The 14,834-nt window shown below is 36.4% G+C and overlaps 1 protein-coding gene across 1 annotated transcript in view; it reads left to right on the top strand.

The window, feature by feature from the left end:
- DICER1 (dicer 1, ribonuclease III) overlaps nt 1–14,834 on the top strand; it is a 62,475-nt gene that overhangs the window by 27,306 nt on the left and 20,335 nt on the right. Inside the window, 9 exon segments of the mRNA XM_079309074.1 lie at nt 1,200–1,368; nt 3,411–3,883; nt 7,474–7,606; nt 8,606–8,848; nt 8,947–9,101; nt 10,420–10,552; nt 10,986–11,061; nt 11,779–11,918; nt 14,535–14,714. Coding sequence (XP_079165200.1) covers nt 1,200–1,368; nt 3,411–3,883; nt 7,474–7,606; nt 8,606–8,848; nt 8,947–9,101; nt 10,420–10,552; nt 10,986–11,061; nt 11,779–11,918; nt 14,535–14,714 — 1,702 coding nt within the window.

Below are 14,834 nucleotides of genomic sequence, written 5' to 3'. Positions count from 1 at the left end.
TTTTATAATGATTGTTGGTAAATTTATGCCTGCATTTTCATTTTAAATAGAGGAATAAACCAGTAGCAATATTTCATCTTCTAAATTTTAGAAAAGTTTGTGTGTATATGATGCTGCTATTCCATTTAGGGTGGAGATGGAATGTTAAATGGCTTTTGAGAATAAAGGCTGATTTGCCTTGGTAGGGAGAGAGCTTCTGTAGTTAAAAAACAAAACGAATCCTCAAATAAAAAAACTCAACCCAAAACAACCAAAAAAACCTTCAGCACACCACCAAGCTAAAAAACTGACACTGCACAAAAATTTCTGAACCTTTTAAAATGCACTCTTGTGTGTGGAGTGTAACAATTTCATGCCCAGTGTATGCCATAATATCACTATTTGGGAAAATGTGGCAACATCCACAGTACAATATGCTCTTAATGCCAGAGAAGTTACCTTTTCTTTTTTTTTCCCCCCAAATAGCCTGAGTTTTAAAGGCTAATGAAAGATAGGGGGAAAAGAGAGGAGGGAGTAAATACTTAAATAACAAAGCAAGTGAGTTACAGAATCTAGAATCCTGTGAATGTTGTTTAAATTAGAGATAATGCAATGGCTTGTAGTGGGGAAATTAGGATTAAATGGTTGCTGTGTAGCATGTTTTTTCCTACCACTTGTACTGTATTAATGAGTTTCAGACAAAGTTAAAAGTGTTTTTTTCATAGTATGGAACAGGTGTTTCATCCACATGTAAATGTTTTAAATGCATTTTTTCGGATTTGTCTAAACCCGTTCCTTTTAAGAATTTCTTGCTGCCATTCAAGAATAATAATTATTTTACTTGTGTAAATATATATATAGCCATAAATTGACATTATGTGGATGAATTTTCTTTTGTATAGCAAGGGAGTGTTATGGAAAAACAAGTGAAGATGGTGGTGAAGTAAATAGAATTTGCTTAAATTTTCCAATATTTGAAACGAGAATAGAAATATTAGCCTTTTTTTTGGGTCTGTATTAGAACAGTATCTAGAATGAATTCCATCAGTATTTCTGAAGGGTTTAACTGTATAACTTTTAATAATTATTGATTCATAGTGGGAAAAGAAATGTTCTTGAATACACATCGTGTTGCTGTTGTGTTTGCTGTATAACCTTAGGAGCTGAAATAGCTCTGGCTTTCAGAAGCTGTGTTTAACTTGATCTTTGCCCTCATTAAGATATACTTCTCAGCCATGTGAGATTGTTGTAGACTGTGGACCATATACTGACAAAAGTGGGTTGTATGGAAGATTGCTAAAGGAATTGGATGAAGCGCTTGCTTTTCTAAATGACTGCAACATATCTGTACATTCAAAAGAAAGAGATTCAACCTTAATTTCTAAGCAGGTAAGGATGTAAAGAAATGTGGGAAACCTGGGGAATAGAAATCTTACTACTGTTTTTCTTTGCCATGTGTGCTACATAACTGAAACCTCCTTAGCTAGCCATCCTTGATTATCTGAAGCAAAATAACATCTGATTTTTGTGTTCATTAACATGCAGTTTTCATAAATGAGTGGGGCTTCAATGTCAGGCATTGATTAGAATTTCATTTAGTTTGAGATTCAGATTTACTTAAAGTACTAAAACAATTCTGCACCCTGATGTTGTTAAGTCCTTATCTCTGAAGTCAAAAATTTGGCATTTTCTCAGTCTCCTGTGACCTTTGAATAATTCAGTACAGAAGAGAAAATAATGCTTCAGGAAGAATTTGGACTGTACCCCGTTGTATTAAAAGCTAATAAAGGAAGAACTTAGGCAAAAATTCCAACTGGAGATGTATGGTGTCTGTAGTTTATCTTGGAGCAATACTGGACTAGTGCCACACCTTGCTGGAACAGGATCTGAGTCTCAGGCTTGCCCCTGACTTTCTCTGTGCTTGCCCCTGTGTTGTCCTGATTTTTGTCAGAGGATGGTACAGAAGGTGTGGAGTGTTTATCAGCTCCATGCAGACGTTTATCCTCTCTCACACAGGGGGGTCCAGTTACCTTTTATAACCCTGCTTGGCCTTCCTGGTTTGGAATTGCCTACTAAGTTACATGTGTGAGTCTTTGAACAAGAAGTCAGTAGTGAGTCACTACTGTGACTATTCCTGTAGCTGTCCATGAGAAATCTGGAGAATGTATTTCTTTCTTCAGCCCAAAATACTCTGGTTTCCTTAAACCTTCTTAGAAACTGAGGGCTCTGACATTGTCTATAAAATACTACTTGTGCCAGAGGGAAAGATGTTACGTAAGGCAGCCAGTCACAGAGCATGGGAATTGGAGGTCCTGGCTACTTTGCTAAGCTTAAACCATAATAGACTAAAGTACATAAGGAATGCTGGCTAGAGGTGACCTTCATGACTTCCAGAGTCCAGAAGTCATTGACTCTTCTGTGCTTGTTTTAAACAGTAGCTCTCCAAGAAGATGGAGGCACCCATGTTAAAGAAAAAAAAAGTTTCAGACTGAGGTGCTTTATGTCTTGGCAGTGTAGAGTAGCAAGCCTCTGTATGCAGTCACAATTAGAATAGTTTTGCCCTTAAAACTAATAAACTTCACAGAGGATAGGATAGCATCAAGAGGATGATAGCCTGTTCTTTACTTCCTCATAGAAGGGAAATTAAAGTAGCTGCTGAAAACCAGCATCCTGGCTGTTGTAGTTCTTCTCATAGTACCATATAGGACACCCAAATGATAAGTCCTATTAATAGTCCTTTGAATTCCATTTCTGGATTCCTAGTTTATTGTCTGACAACTTCACTCTTCCGGAGGAAGGAACTTCTCATCAGATAAGGTTATGATGATACAATAATGCCTATTCTGTTTTCTATGAATAGATATAGTTCTCTATTTTTACTGTTCCACCCACACATACAAACCACTATGTTCTGGTTTTCTTTTTAAAAAATAGACTTCCTAAAGCTACATTAAGGCCACCATGCAACTTTCTGGTTGCCCTTCCTGAAACCCTGCCAGCTATCAGTAGTAAATAAAATGCCCAGTAAAGTGTTTATTCTGTTAGTTCTGTGTTATATAATAAAGATAAGAATTTTTGCTTTGTTTATCTAACTGCTTCAAAAAGTATTCTTTTTAGTATAAATTCAAATTGCAGTTCTACAAAATGACAAAATTTTTAATAAACTTGGGGTTTTTTGAAGATTCAGAAATGAGTAGTTTGAAGTTGATTTGTAGTAATTTAAGGGGGAGGGGGGAACTTGCTCCATTAGAAACACCAAATTTTCGAAGGTCATTTAAATCAGAAAATCAGACTTCTGCATTTTTGTTAAAGTAGAAAAATTGTCATGATCCTTACAAAGACTGTGCTGTAAGAGAAAAAAAGCCCCTAGTCTTAAATGAGTAGTTCATGAATGTACTCTTTGAACTGATACTTGAATTCATTTGTTGTAGATATTGTCAGACTGTCGAGCTGTGTTGGTTGTTCTGGGACCGTGGTGTGCAGATAAGGTAGCTGGGATGATGGTGAGAGAGCTGCAGAAGTATATCAAACATGAACAAGAGGAGCTGCACAGGAAATTTTTATTGTTTACAGACACTTTCCTAAGGAAAATACATGCACTCTGTGAAGAGCACTTCTCGCCTGCCTCACTTGACCTGAAATTTGTGACCCCAAAAGTAATAAAGCTGCTTGAAATCTTGCGCAAATACAAACCATATGAACGGCAGCAGTTTGAAAGTGTTGAATGGTATAACAATAGGAATCAGGATAATTACGTATCTTGGAGTGATTCTGAAGATGATGATGAGGATGAAGAAATTGAGGAGAAAGAGAAGCCAGAGACTAATTTCCCATCTCCCTTTACTAATATTTTGTGTGGAATTATTTTTGTGGAAAGAAGATACACAGCAGTTGTTCTAAATAGGTAAAGCTTTTTATTTAAAAAAAAAATATTCTGAAGAAAAAAGGCAGACTGAGCTGCCAGGATGTTAATATCATGAATATGTAGGGGATTGCCTTGCATTTTCAGACTTCTATTCATAAATTTGGTTTAGGAGATCATATGAAGTATTTCTAAAGCTTATGGGAAGAGCATGTGTCTTTGAAGGTTGTACTCAAGGACTTGTTTTGAACCCAAGTTTGTAATCTGATTCCTTTAGAAGGCAAAATGTGAAATACTATATTAAACCTGTAAAATAAGCATATACTGATTTGTTGTAATAGGTCTTTAGATTTATATTTGCAATGAATGTTGGAAACTTCTGTAGCCTACTGTGTGCAATACTTCTGGAAATCTCACCATTACCCTATTAAATCCCAATGTTACATGATCCAAGTCTAGAGAAAATCAAATTTAACCTTGCACAAATATCTCATCTAAGTTGATGTTTATAAAGCACCTATTTACTCAAACAATAAGTGCTTTCTTGAACTCTCCACCAAGAAAAATGTGAATGTGGGAGTAATTGCCAATTGGCATTATCGTAGTTCCTTATCAGTTCATATTCTTGAATGTTGGTATATGTTAGTTATGTATAACACTTAATTGTTAAAAGCTATTTTTCACAAACTATGAATGATGTGATTGATTCACCTATCCTGGTTTTGGTTTTTGATAGTTTTCCCTAGTAGAATAGCAAATGTCCTGTGTGAGCTGTTCATTGCATTCTGCATACCTCTAAATCTGACTCCTTTCTTGGTACATTTTTGCTCGAGTTAATAAGTGCATAACTTATAATAACTTTGATCTACAGACTTGCCTATGCTTTTTTCATCAACTTTTATCTTTGCCTTTTCTGCATTTTAAATATGTTCACATAAATCTGCAATATGAGGCAAACCAAGCTGTTCAGAAAAATGAACATATTCTGTTAACAAGTACTGAAGAAATAACATTAGCAGAGTCTTTTGCTGAGCTGAAATGAGTATTTCATTACCCTACAGGGAATGAACAGAATTCTGAAAACTTTTTTCTTCTGTGTTCAGCTGTGAATGTGATTTAAATCATACTGGTTTTCCACTGTGCATTCTTATATTCTGTGATTTATACACTATACAATATCCCAACTGCTATTGAACCTGACAGAATACAGACTCTAGATGAAATAGGTGATCAAATTCTGCCATCTTTAAGCTTTAGGCACCTTGAGTAGAGGTTATTGGTCGCAAAATATAAAACTATATGTAACATTTTATCCTCTTTTGAAAACTAGCAGACAGACTTCCAAAATGGTTTTTTACCTCATGCAGCATCTGGTTTCAGAATACCTGATGCTGTATTGACTATCAGACATGAGCTGTTGGAATTAAGACTGGAAGCCTTTGGTGGAGAAGCTCACTGCAGGCACTCTTCAGCAGAGTGCATTTAATTCAAACCACCTCTGCTGATGATAGCTATACTTAGCCTATATATAGGGGAAGGACTCTACTGAATGAGAAGGTCATGAGTGTTTGAATTAGTGTATCACAGCTACTTCCAGTAATCCAGTATGGATCATTAAATGGAACTGAGTTAAAACAGAGGTATAATTTTCCTTAAAACATAATTACTATGATAGTATTTAGAATAGCATTTTATGAAATCCCAAATTACTGAAGAAGGGCAAAATTCATGCCATGAGTTGTACTCTGTCTTTTTATTACATTACATTTTTATTACATGCAGTTGATGAACTGGCTCACTTTAATTTGGTGTATACAGTTTAGTTCTGGTGCCTGTAAGCTCCTTTTCAGAATAGAAGACATTTTCTAAAGCCTGTTTCCTTCCATTTGCATTGCAGCACCTCTCAGCTCCCCTAAGAGAAGGATTTGAAAGCAGAAGTTCTTGTGTCTATTTGAAAAACACCACAAACTACCACAAATAGTTTTTTTTTAGTCACAAGGTTGAAGTCCTATATGTTTCTCAGGAACTTGGTGAAGATTTGCAGTGGAGTCTTTATTCAGATGCTTTTAATTGTCCAATTCTGTACAATTGAACTGAAGTAAGGATGTTTGAGATGTTTAGTAGGTACTTAATTTGTATGACCTCACAGAAATGCCATGTTGAAAAAGAAATAAAAAAAAAAACCTCTGTTCAGTTATTAACCCATACTTTCTCAGTGTCTCAAGAGCCTAGACTGCATACAGAAATGTAACTCCATTTGGCCTTGAGCTAACAAACCACATTTGCACTTTAGCACAGGAGGATCCTTCTAGTCTGTTTCCCTAAGGATGGCAATCTGTATGCCTCTTTTCTGTCCTCTTGCCTATCTCCCTCTTCATTCCACTTTTAACTGATTGCAAAGGAGGAAAGCCTTCAAGGTGTTTTATGTTCCCATACATTTTGTTTAAAACAGGAACTAGGAAAGGGGGCAAGACTTGAGGAGTTTTTCAAGGGTAAAAAGAGCCCTTTTCCCTCTGGTTTGGCAGCAGCTTGCTGGGCAGATGGTAGGCTTGTAGCTGGGGACTGGAACAGCATCCATCTACTTCTATGTGAGGCAGAAGTGCTAGGGATTTTTTTGGGGAAAGGTTCAAGTTACTGCTGGAGGTGTAGAGAGGCAGGCTGTTGTTTGGCTGTGGGGAGCACCTGGTAATGGACATGATGGATATGCTTTGAGCAGACTAGTACTGGGCTGGCTATAGTGACACATGCTGGGGATTAATTGTTGTATATAATCCCTTGGTTTTTATTGGCTCTTCTGCTCAAAATTCTGTTGCAGTTAAGCAATTCCAAGTTCTGTTCATCCTGAAAACTGATCAACTAATGATGCTCCAGCATACTTGCTTTGGTTGCACACTGTAATTGTGGTTTTAAATCCACAAATGCCTCATTCTTTGAATTAGTGCATTCTTTATTTAGATGAGCAATCTTCTATCTTATCTGTGAAACCAGAGCACTGCAGAAGGCAGCCTATTCTGCTTCTGTAGCATAAAGAATAAACTGAGTGGAAATAACATGAGAGCATGAATGCTCACATCCCTGTTGAGTATTCCTTTTAAAGAATTGTATTATATCCTCTATTTGGGTTAATTTCACAAGTAGTGAACATCTCACTGTGTAGGATGAGCATCACTTGAGAAAAACAGGACAACCTTTTGTCACCAGTATACTTGAACAGAATGTTCTAATGTTAAGAGAAGTTAACATTTTATACTGAAGAAACATACTTTTGTTGAGGAAGCAGTTACAGGTCTTTATTCTAAAATCTGCTAGAGCTTACAGAAAAAAATTAACAAAGTGTTTTGAGTAGAGTGCTTTAACAACAGGGTGCCTTAGAGTAATAGATTGGTTTAAAAATATCTAGTTTTACCATGATAGGTCTGAAATGTGATGCATGAGCACTCCTTGTGTTTCTGTATGCAGTCTGTCTTGTGTAACCTTACAGAGGTTTTTGAGAAAACTGCAATCAGTTTATGTGTTAACATGACTTAATTGTCATGTTTTCACTTTTCCTTTTAATATAGGTCTCACAAATAATAGATTTTCCTCCATTTTATAGGTTGTGTAACTTCTAAAAACACATGTAATATTTTTAGGTTGATAAAAGAAGCTGGCAAGCAAGATCCAGAACTGGCTTACATCAGTAGCAATTTTATAACTGGACATGGCATTGGCAAGAACCAGCCTCGTAACAAGCAGATGGAAGTAGAATTTAGAAAACAGGAAGAGGTAACTTAAAGGAAAAAAAAATAGTAATCTGGCTGTACCCTTTTGGATGTGAATGTGTGTCTTTGAAAACAAAACAAATCAACAGGCAGAGTTTGGAGCACAGTCATTAAAAGTTTGTAGCTTTGTTTTAACAAATATGCTTACTAATTGGAGATACAATAAAAGCATATTTTGAGATACTGCTATATATACTGTCACACTACACAAATACAAATTAAAACTTCATGTAAAATTATGTTGATATCTAGTTAGATCATTATCTAATTTTTCTTCATTATGTTAGCAGTAATATAATAATAAGTGAAGAATGTCAGGCTTACTGACATTTTCAGTAGTTAAGCTGATTTTGATATTTATTTTTTCTAAATTATTTTCAATTTCTCAATTGAAAATTATTTTTATTTTTTCTAAATTTGATTAATCACTAAATGTTATAAATGTTAAACACCTGCTCTGCTCTCCCTAATTTTACATCATTTAAAGCTCATCCTGGCTGGGTTGTGCTCCAGACACTACACTTTTCTTTAGTAATGTTTCATATATAGTATAAATATCAGAAATGCCAGCTCTAGAATGTGCTCTACCCCCTGAGGATGCTTTAGGAGTATTTGGGAAAAGATGGTGTCCTGAAAGCAGCATTTGTTTTTTCTTTAATACCACATAAAACTCATATTATAAAATAAATATAAAATGAAATACCACTGAAAACTCATAAGTAAACAGGGGGATCCTCTCTGTTGCTACAGGTTATAGTAGCTTCTTAGACACATTTGATTCCACATACCTGATTTTATTCCTGTAAACCTGCTGGTTCTGATAAACAGAACTTGTTTAAATTGTTTTAATGTTTCCAAAAAGAGTTATTGTAATAGTTTTGTATTTTCATGTCTAGACATGTTTTGGGAGCCACTCATCTTGATTTTCCTGCCGTTTGTTAAATCTCATGATGGAAACAGATCTTTGACTAATATATCAAATTTGTCTTGATTATTTTTGCAGGTTCTTAGAAAATTTCGAGCACATGAGACCAACCTACTTATTGCTACTAGTATTGTAGAGGAGGGTGTTGACATACCAAAATGCAACTTGGTGGTGCGTTTTGATTTGCCCACAGAGTACCGCTCCTACGTGCAGTCAAAAGGAAGAGCTAGAGCACCAATTTCCAATTACATTATGTTAGCAGATACAGACAAAATCAAAAGTTTTGAAGAAGATCTTAAGACATACAAAGCAATTGAGAAGGTATGAAGTCAAAGGAATGGGCCTGGGTTTTTTTAAATGTGTCATAGTAATTTTTAAGGGAAAAATCTCTCATCATGTTTTGTTCTTCAAATGTTAAGATCCTCCGAAACAAATGCTCAAAATCTGTTGATGCCAATGAAACTGAAACTGAACCTATTGTTGATGATGATGATATCTTTCCACCCTATGTGTTGAGGCCAGATGAGAACAGTCCAAGGGTTACTATTAACACTGCTATTGGACACATAAATAGGTAAGAGGTATATTCACTTCTTACTTCATGTCATTGAATAATAGCTGGTCTCAAAACATGAATGCATGAACTGGGTAATTTACACATTTCCTCTTGGGCATCTTGACAGAATCTTCTCTCTTAAAGAAAGTGGTCACAGAGGTTTTAAGGGATTATTTGCTTTCTTTATCCAACCAGAAGTTTTAGCTCTGGTAATAAATGTTTTGATGTTGATTCCTGTTTAATCAAAAGCTTCCCTGAAAACATTCAGCTTCAAAATGTATAGTAAATTTTCATTTTTGCTCTTGTCAAGCTGTTTTAAAAATAAATAAATAAAATAACTGTTAAAACAGTAGTTTGATCTTCCAGTTCTAATATTCACATTTGTAATAGCAATCTGTTGTCATCTTTACAAACAAAACCACAGTAATTAAAATCCACAAGACAGGATGGGAGCTACTCAAATATCAACTCTCTAAGGCAGTGGTAATTAGAGGAGGTTCTCAGTGACAGGAAGACAAAAAAGGCAAAGAAGTAAGATCCAAGGAGCTGTGGACCAGTCAATTTAACTGTAGTCATATGGAAGGCTATCGACCAAATCCTTGTGGCAACAGTTCTTAGGCCCATAAAGAAAAGGGGGTTGGCAGAAACCAAGTTTTACTGAGGGTTTTTTATCTCCAGTGTCATTAAGTGGTTGACTGTGAAAAGCAGTGAATGTCATTTAATGAAATAAAGCTTGTGTTGCAGTTGCCAAAGTACTACCTTAGTAGCTAAATTCTTGAGATTTTTTTGATTGTTTTGATGGACTGCCTGGTAAAAAAAAGCTTCTCAAACCAGTGAGATTTGAAGGATGAATGGCAGATGTAAATGGTTCAAAGGCTGTCTGGCAACTGGTTATGTGTGGCATTACTCTGGACTGTTAGGAGGTCCAGCACAGTTTAACATCAGTATATTTGCATTTAATACCAAGTTGGGAGGGAGGGAAGTCAGTACAAGGGAGGAAAGGCAGGAGGGGGCACTCCATGATAAACGGGAGGAATAAGACAACAGTAAACTCAGGAGACGTAATGGGAGCCCTGAGATCTGGCAGGAAATAGCCTTGTGCATCCTTACAAGCTGGGGTGACCTTTTTGCAGACCAGGTTTATAATAAAGGACTTTGAGGTCTTCTGCTCAGAAGTTGATTGAATATGAGTCAGTAGTGCACCTTTACCATGCTTTACAGTGCCTGAAATTGTCTTCTCTAGCATTCATACCAGTAAGGTAAGGTTCCACTGAAAAGTGTTTAGGTTTCAATTTGCAGGTTTTGGTGATGTGTGAAATGTTTTGTCAACTTTTAGGTACTGTGCTAGATTACCAAGTGATCCATTTACACACCTGGCTCCCAAGTGTAAGACCAGGGAACTACCTGACCATACCTTCTACTCTACTCTCTACCTGCCAATCAACTCACCTCTTCGAGCTTCAATTGTTGTAGGTATTTGGGGAAGGAAGAGCATGGGAATACATGAATATGTTGGGCTAAGAATTGGTCTGTGCTGTTTCTACATTTAGTTTCACTGTTGGTAATTGTATGGTATTCTCTGACTGGTTTTAGATTACTATCTGTTTTTGTTATAATTCATTTTCCATCAGTTACTGTTTATGCCAAAGGCAAAAATATTTTGCTATTCTTCCCTGTACATTGTTGTTTCATGCACTTGTCCTTCATTGGTTTTGATCAATAGTGTAGTTGAGTTCTTGTAATTTTGGAAAAACATTGGAAAGCCTGAATATTTTCACAAAACTGCCATCAATGTGATTTTTACAGAAATTTTGCTTGTCTCAAATGCTTGTGTTAAGCTAAATATATGTAAGTAAGTTGTCAGTAAACCAAAGTTTTGACAAAGTATTTAAATGTTTATAGGGCCCTCCAATGAGTTGTGCAAGACTGGCTGAGAGAGTTGTCGCTCTTATTTGCTGTGAAAAACTGCACAAAATTGGTAAGAACTGAAAAAACAACCTCTCTGCAAAGGTATATTTCATAGTTGAGAAATTGCACATGGAATGGATGTTATATATGTACATGCCCTTCTGCTGTAGCCATCCATTGCTGCTTTCTTTTGCTTGCCTTGTTTTGTGATGCAGTTGTGTACTTACTAATTGAGCTTACTCCTTGTAAGCGGAAGTTAAATTTTCCCGGGAAATCTGGTGATATAACAAATTTTGTATTAAATGGCAAAAGCAGCAATAGTACAATAGACAAAGATTTTGGCACTGAATGTACTGATGGTGGCTCAACCCAGTGTTGGAAGTGCACATTCAACAGCAGTAATTTGGTTTTTAAGAATGATAGAGAAATAGAAATTTTCCATCTTCCTTTGTTTAACTCCATGTGAGTGATATTTTAAAATAAGTGTTTCAATCAAAGATTGTTTTTTATGGGCAAAAAGAGTTCTTGGATATTTTCATTATGGAATTCAGTTTTTTAAAAGAAATATAAGAGGTTTTGTACTACAAATAAACATTTTTGCCCCAAATTAAGTCTTCATCACTCTTTCCTCCAAGTTGCACTTTTGGAGCCTTGCAGTAGTCCTTGTTTTTTAAAACCTTACATATGAGGTGTTTTCACAAACAATCTCACTACTGTGTAGGATCTGAAGGGGCCAAGATTTAATTGTTCATAATGCTATTTCTTTGTCCTCTTTCATAATATTCAGGTGAACTGGATGATCATTTGATGCCAGTTGGTAAAGAAACGGTTAAATATGAGGAGGAACTTGATTTACATGATGAAGAAGAAACCAGTGTTCCAGGAAGGCCAGGCTCTACAAAACGAAGACAGTGCTATCCTAAAGCTGTTAGTATCACTTACTGCTGTCCAAATCTCTGATCTCATGCTTTATGTGTTAGTAAAACAGAATTGCCAACTCTTAATCTTAGTTGATTAGAAATTTTTAGAAGTTTTGTACTTACAGTGGAAATACTTTGCTGTTCTAATTCTGTGGAAGCCTGCAGTGCTACCTGAGTTTATGGTACCTCATGCTTTGGAAGCATGCCTGTGAGCTCAAAGAACATTCACCTTCTGTAGGGCTTGTTGGCAAATACTTACTTGTCTAGTATGAAAATAACTGAGGAAACTAGTCCTGCATTAATGATCTGTAAGATCATTACCTTATTAATGGCTTTCTGGACAAATAGTTGAACACTAAAGATGTGCCCTGGGCTAAATGCAGAAATGTATTTGGGGTTGGTTTTTTTTGTTTTTTTTTTTCTGGATGCTTGGTTTAGTTTGGCAAGTTTACTGGTTGAACACAGAATTTCATAATTCCTGGTTTAACTCTTATAATATCCAATAAATGTGCTTTTAATTTTTTTCACTTTTAAAGTAGTTCTAAATATTATATTTTACATTATACTTGATCTGTTGAAAGGATCACATAAGAAAATACAGCTCTGTGTTAAGTCATGTATTCACAATCTGTTACAACAGGCTTCAACCACACCAGCTTGTAAAATTGGACTTCTTAAGTGGTATTTGTGGGGAAATTGAAAATAATTTAAGAGAAAATGGAGAAAATAAGCTTTGTCTCAGAGTATTTTGCAGCTACACCGGAACCTTCCTTTTTCCTCTGCAGTTGTTACAGGTCCTAAGGTTTTTTGAATAGGACAGGTAACTCATAGAATCTGATAATCTTTGCATTTTACAAAGATGCAACAGTCTGCATTTTTGCAGGTTTTTTTGTTACAAGTACTTTTCTCTTACCTCATGGGTAAAATTGTTGGGATAGAGGTGATTCATAAAATGCAGGATTACGGTATCTCATTCAGAGGAGTTGATTTGTCAAGTGATGCATCATTCTTTCTCAGTTATTTCTTTTTTAATAGGGAATCTATAAGAATACTTTCCCCTTGCCTTTGTCCCAACTTCTCACATCTGGAAAAAAAGCTTTGGCAAATGTTTAAGGTCTGCAAGATCCTCTTGGGTTTAATGTAGTTATTAAATTTATGAGTAATTTTCCATTAAGCCAAGGCCATAGTTTTACTGCAGCATAACTTTAAAATCCAGGACTACATGTATTGCAATTTAGTTTTGGATAAACAGGAGGATCATTTTGAGACCTGCAAAGTAATGAACTTCTACCAAACATAAAACATGGTTTCTTAATGTCTATGACAAATGTGAGCAGCAGAATTAAAAGTGCTTGTGGCCATTGCTAGTGTTCACATCTGCAAGGTAGAATTGTAATGAGAAAACTCAGATATTGTAGTGCCTGGACAGAGGGGCAGGTTATTGAATTTTGTTTATGTGTTTATCCCAAGTGCATCGAAACTTTTAAACAATGGTGCTGGAAAAAGAATCAGTGTTAATGAAACTGTAAGTTCAGTCAAGCTTTTTGTTTTTTCTGAATACACACAATTTCCTTTTTACCTTTTTTTTTCCCTTTTCTACTGTTAAGTTCCAAAGGTCTTAGACATAAAATGTGCTCTAGTGTTACTGGTTCCATGTAGACATTTGCATCAAAGGAAAGGACATCAAAGGCATCATAGTTTGTTTCAATCTGCTTAATGTGAGGAGAGGCATGTTTTGCCTTCATCGACTATTGCAGAAAGCAAGGTTCTAAGCATACCCAAAAGCAAGATTAAAACACAAACATGGTTAAATGGTGTGATCCAAAGCAATCTAGTGCAATGGGGGAGATCTGCCATCAGGTGTGATGGGTCTCTTGGTAAAGTCCCTCCCAGAGCAGTCAGGCTGGCCAGTGAGGAAGCAGAGCCATGGCAGCAGGACCAGCACAGGGGGTAGGGGGCACAAGCAGCCTCACAGGATGGTGTAGGGCAGTGCAGACAGCCAAGATTCCAGCACTCTGTAGATTTGGCAGCACCTGTGGCAGGTGGGCACTTGCTTATAGAGGGTTTTGAGAGCCGTGATGACACATCCACTTCGTAAAGTTGTGATCTGTACTTGCTCCCAAGGGTAAGGGGTAAGGCTTGACATTGGTTAAGGGAAGGAGGAAGAGTTGGGGCAGCACCTAATAGGCACAGATGGTGAGTTTCTTTCCCAAATGCCCATATTTTACCTTCATCATCAGTCCACAACTTTGTCTTCAGGAGGTCCAGTTCTAATAGATTTGTAGGGAAGTGTCCCAAAACAGTATCTACTAGAAAATTTACAGGAACTTGATGGGAACCTATAGGACAGGTTATTAGTAAGTCTTATGAAAGGCCACCCTCTGTCCACCTGCTCACCTACTGAGGACAGTGGAAATCTCATGGCTGCCATGCCAGGCTGCTAGCCAAACATTTTTTCTTGAGAAAAAAACACTGCTTGACCCCAGAATAAGTTTTTTTTGTTCCTTGTATTTAGCAGTGTGTCTCCAAATGAACCTAAGAGGACTTACTCAAAGAATAATAGCTAGGTGAACTTTGCTGGTTTTTATCATGTTAATGGTTTTTCTTTTTTTATTTTTTTCAGATTCCAGAATGTTTGAGGGATAGTTATCCCAAACCTGATCAGCCCTGTTACTTGTATGTAATAGGAATGGTGTTAACGACTCCTCTCCCTGATGAGCTCAACTTCAGGAGACGAAAGCTATATCCTCCTGAGGATACAACAAGATGTTTTGGCATATTGACAGCCAAACCTATACCTCAAGTAAGGAATCTTTCCTTTCTTTGTTCTGCATGCCTTGCAACTTGTTATTTTCTACTTACTGCCCAGCCAACAGAAGGAAGAGTTGGAAATGACCATAAATTATGCTTATATCAAGTAACC

Source organism: Erithacus rubecula (genome assembly GCF_903797595.1).
Source record: "Erithacus rubecula genome assembly, chromosome: 6".
Lineage (NCBI taxonomy): Eukaryota > Metazoa > Chordata > Aves > Passeriformes > Muscicapidae > Erithacus > Erithacus rubecula.
Note: the sequence above shows the minus strand (reverse complement) of the source record. Positions and strands in the feature narration are given on the sequence as shown.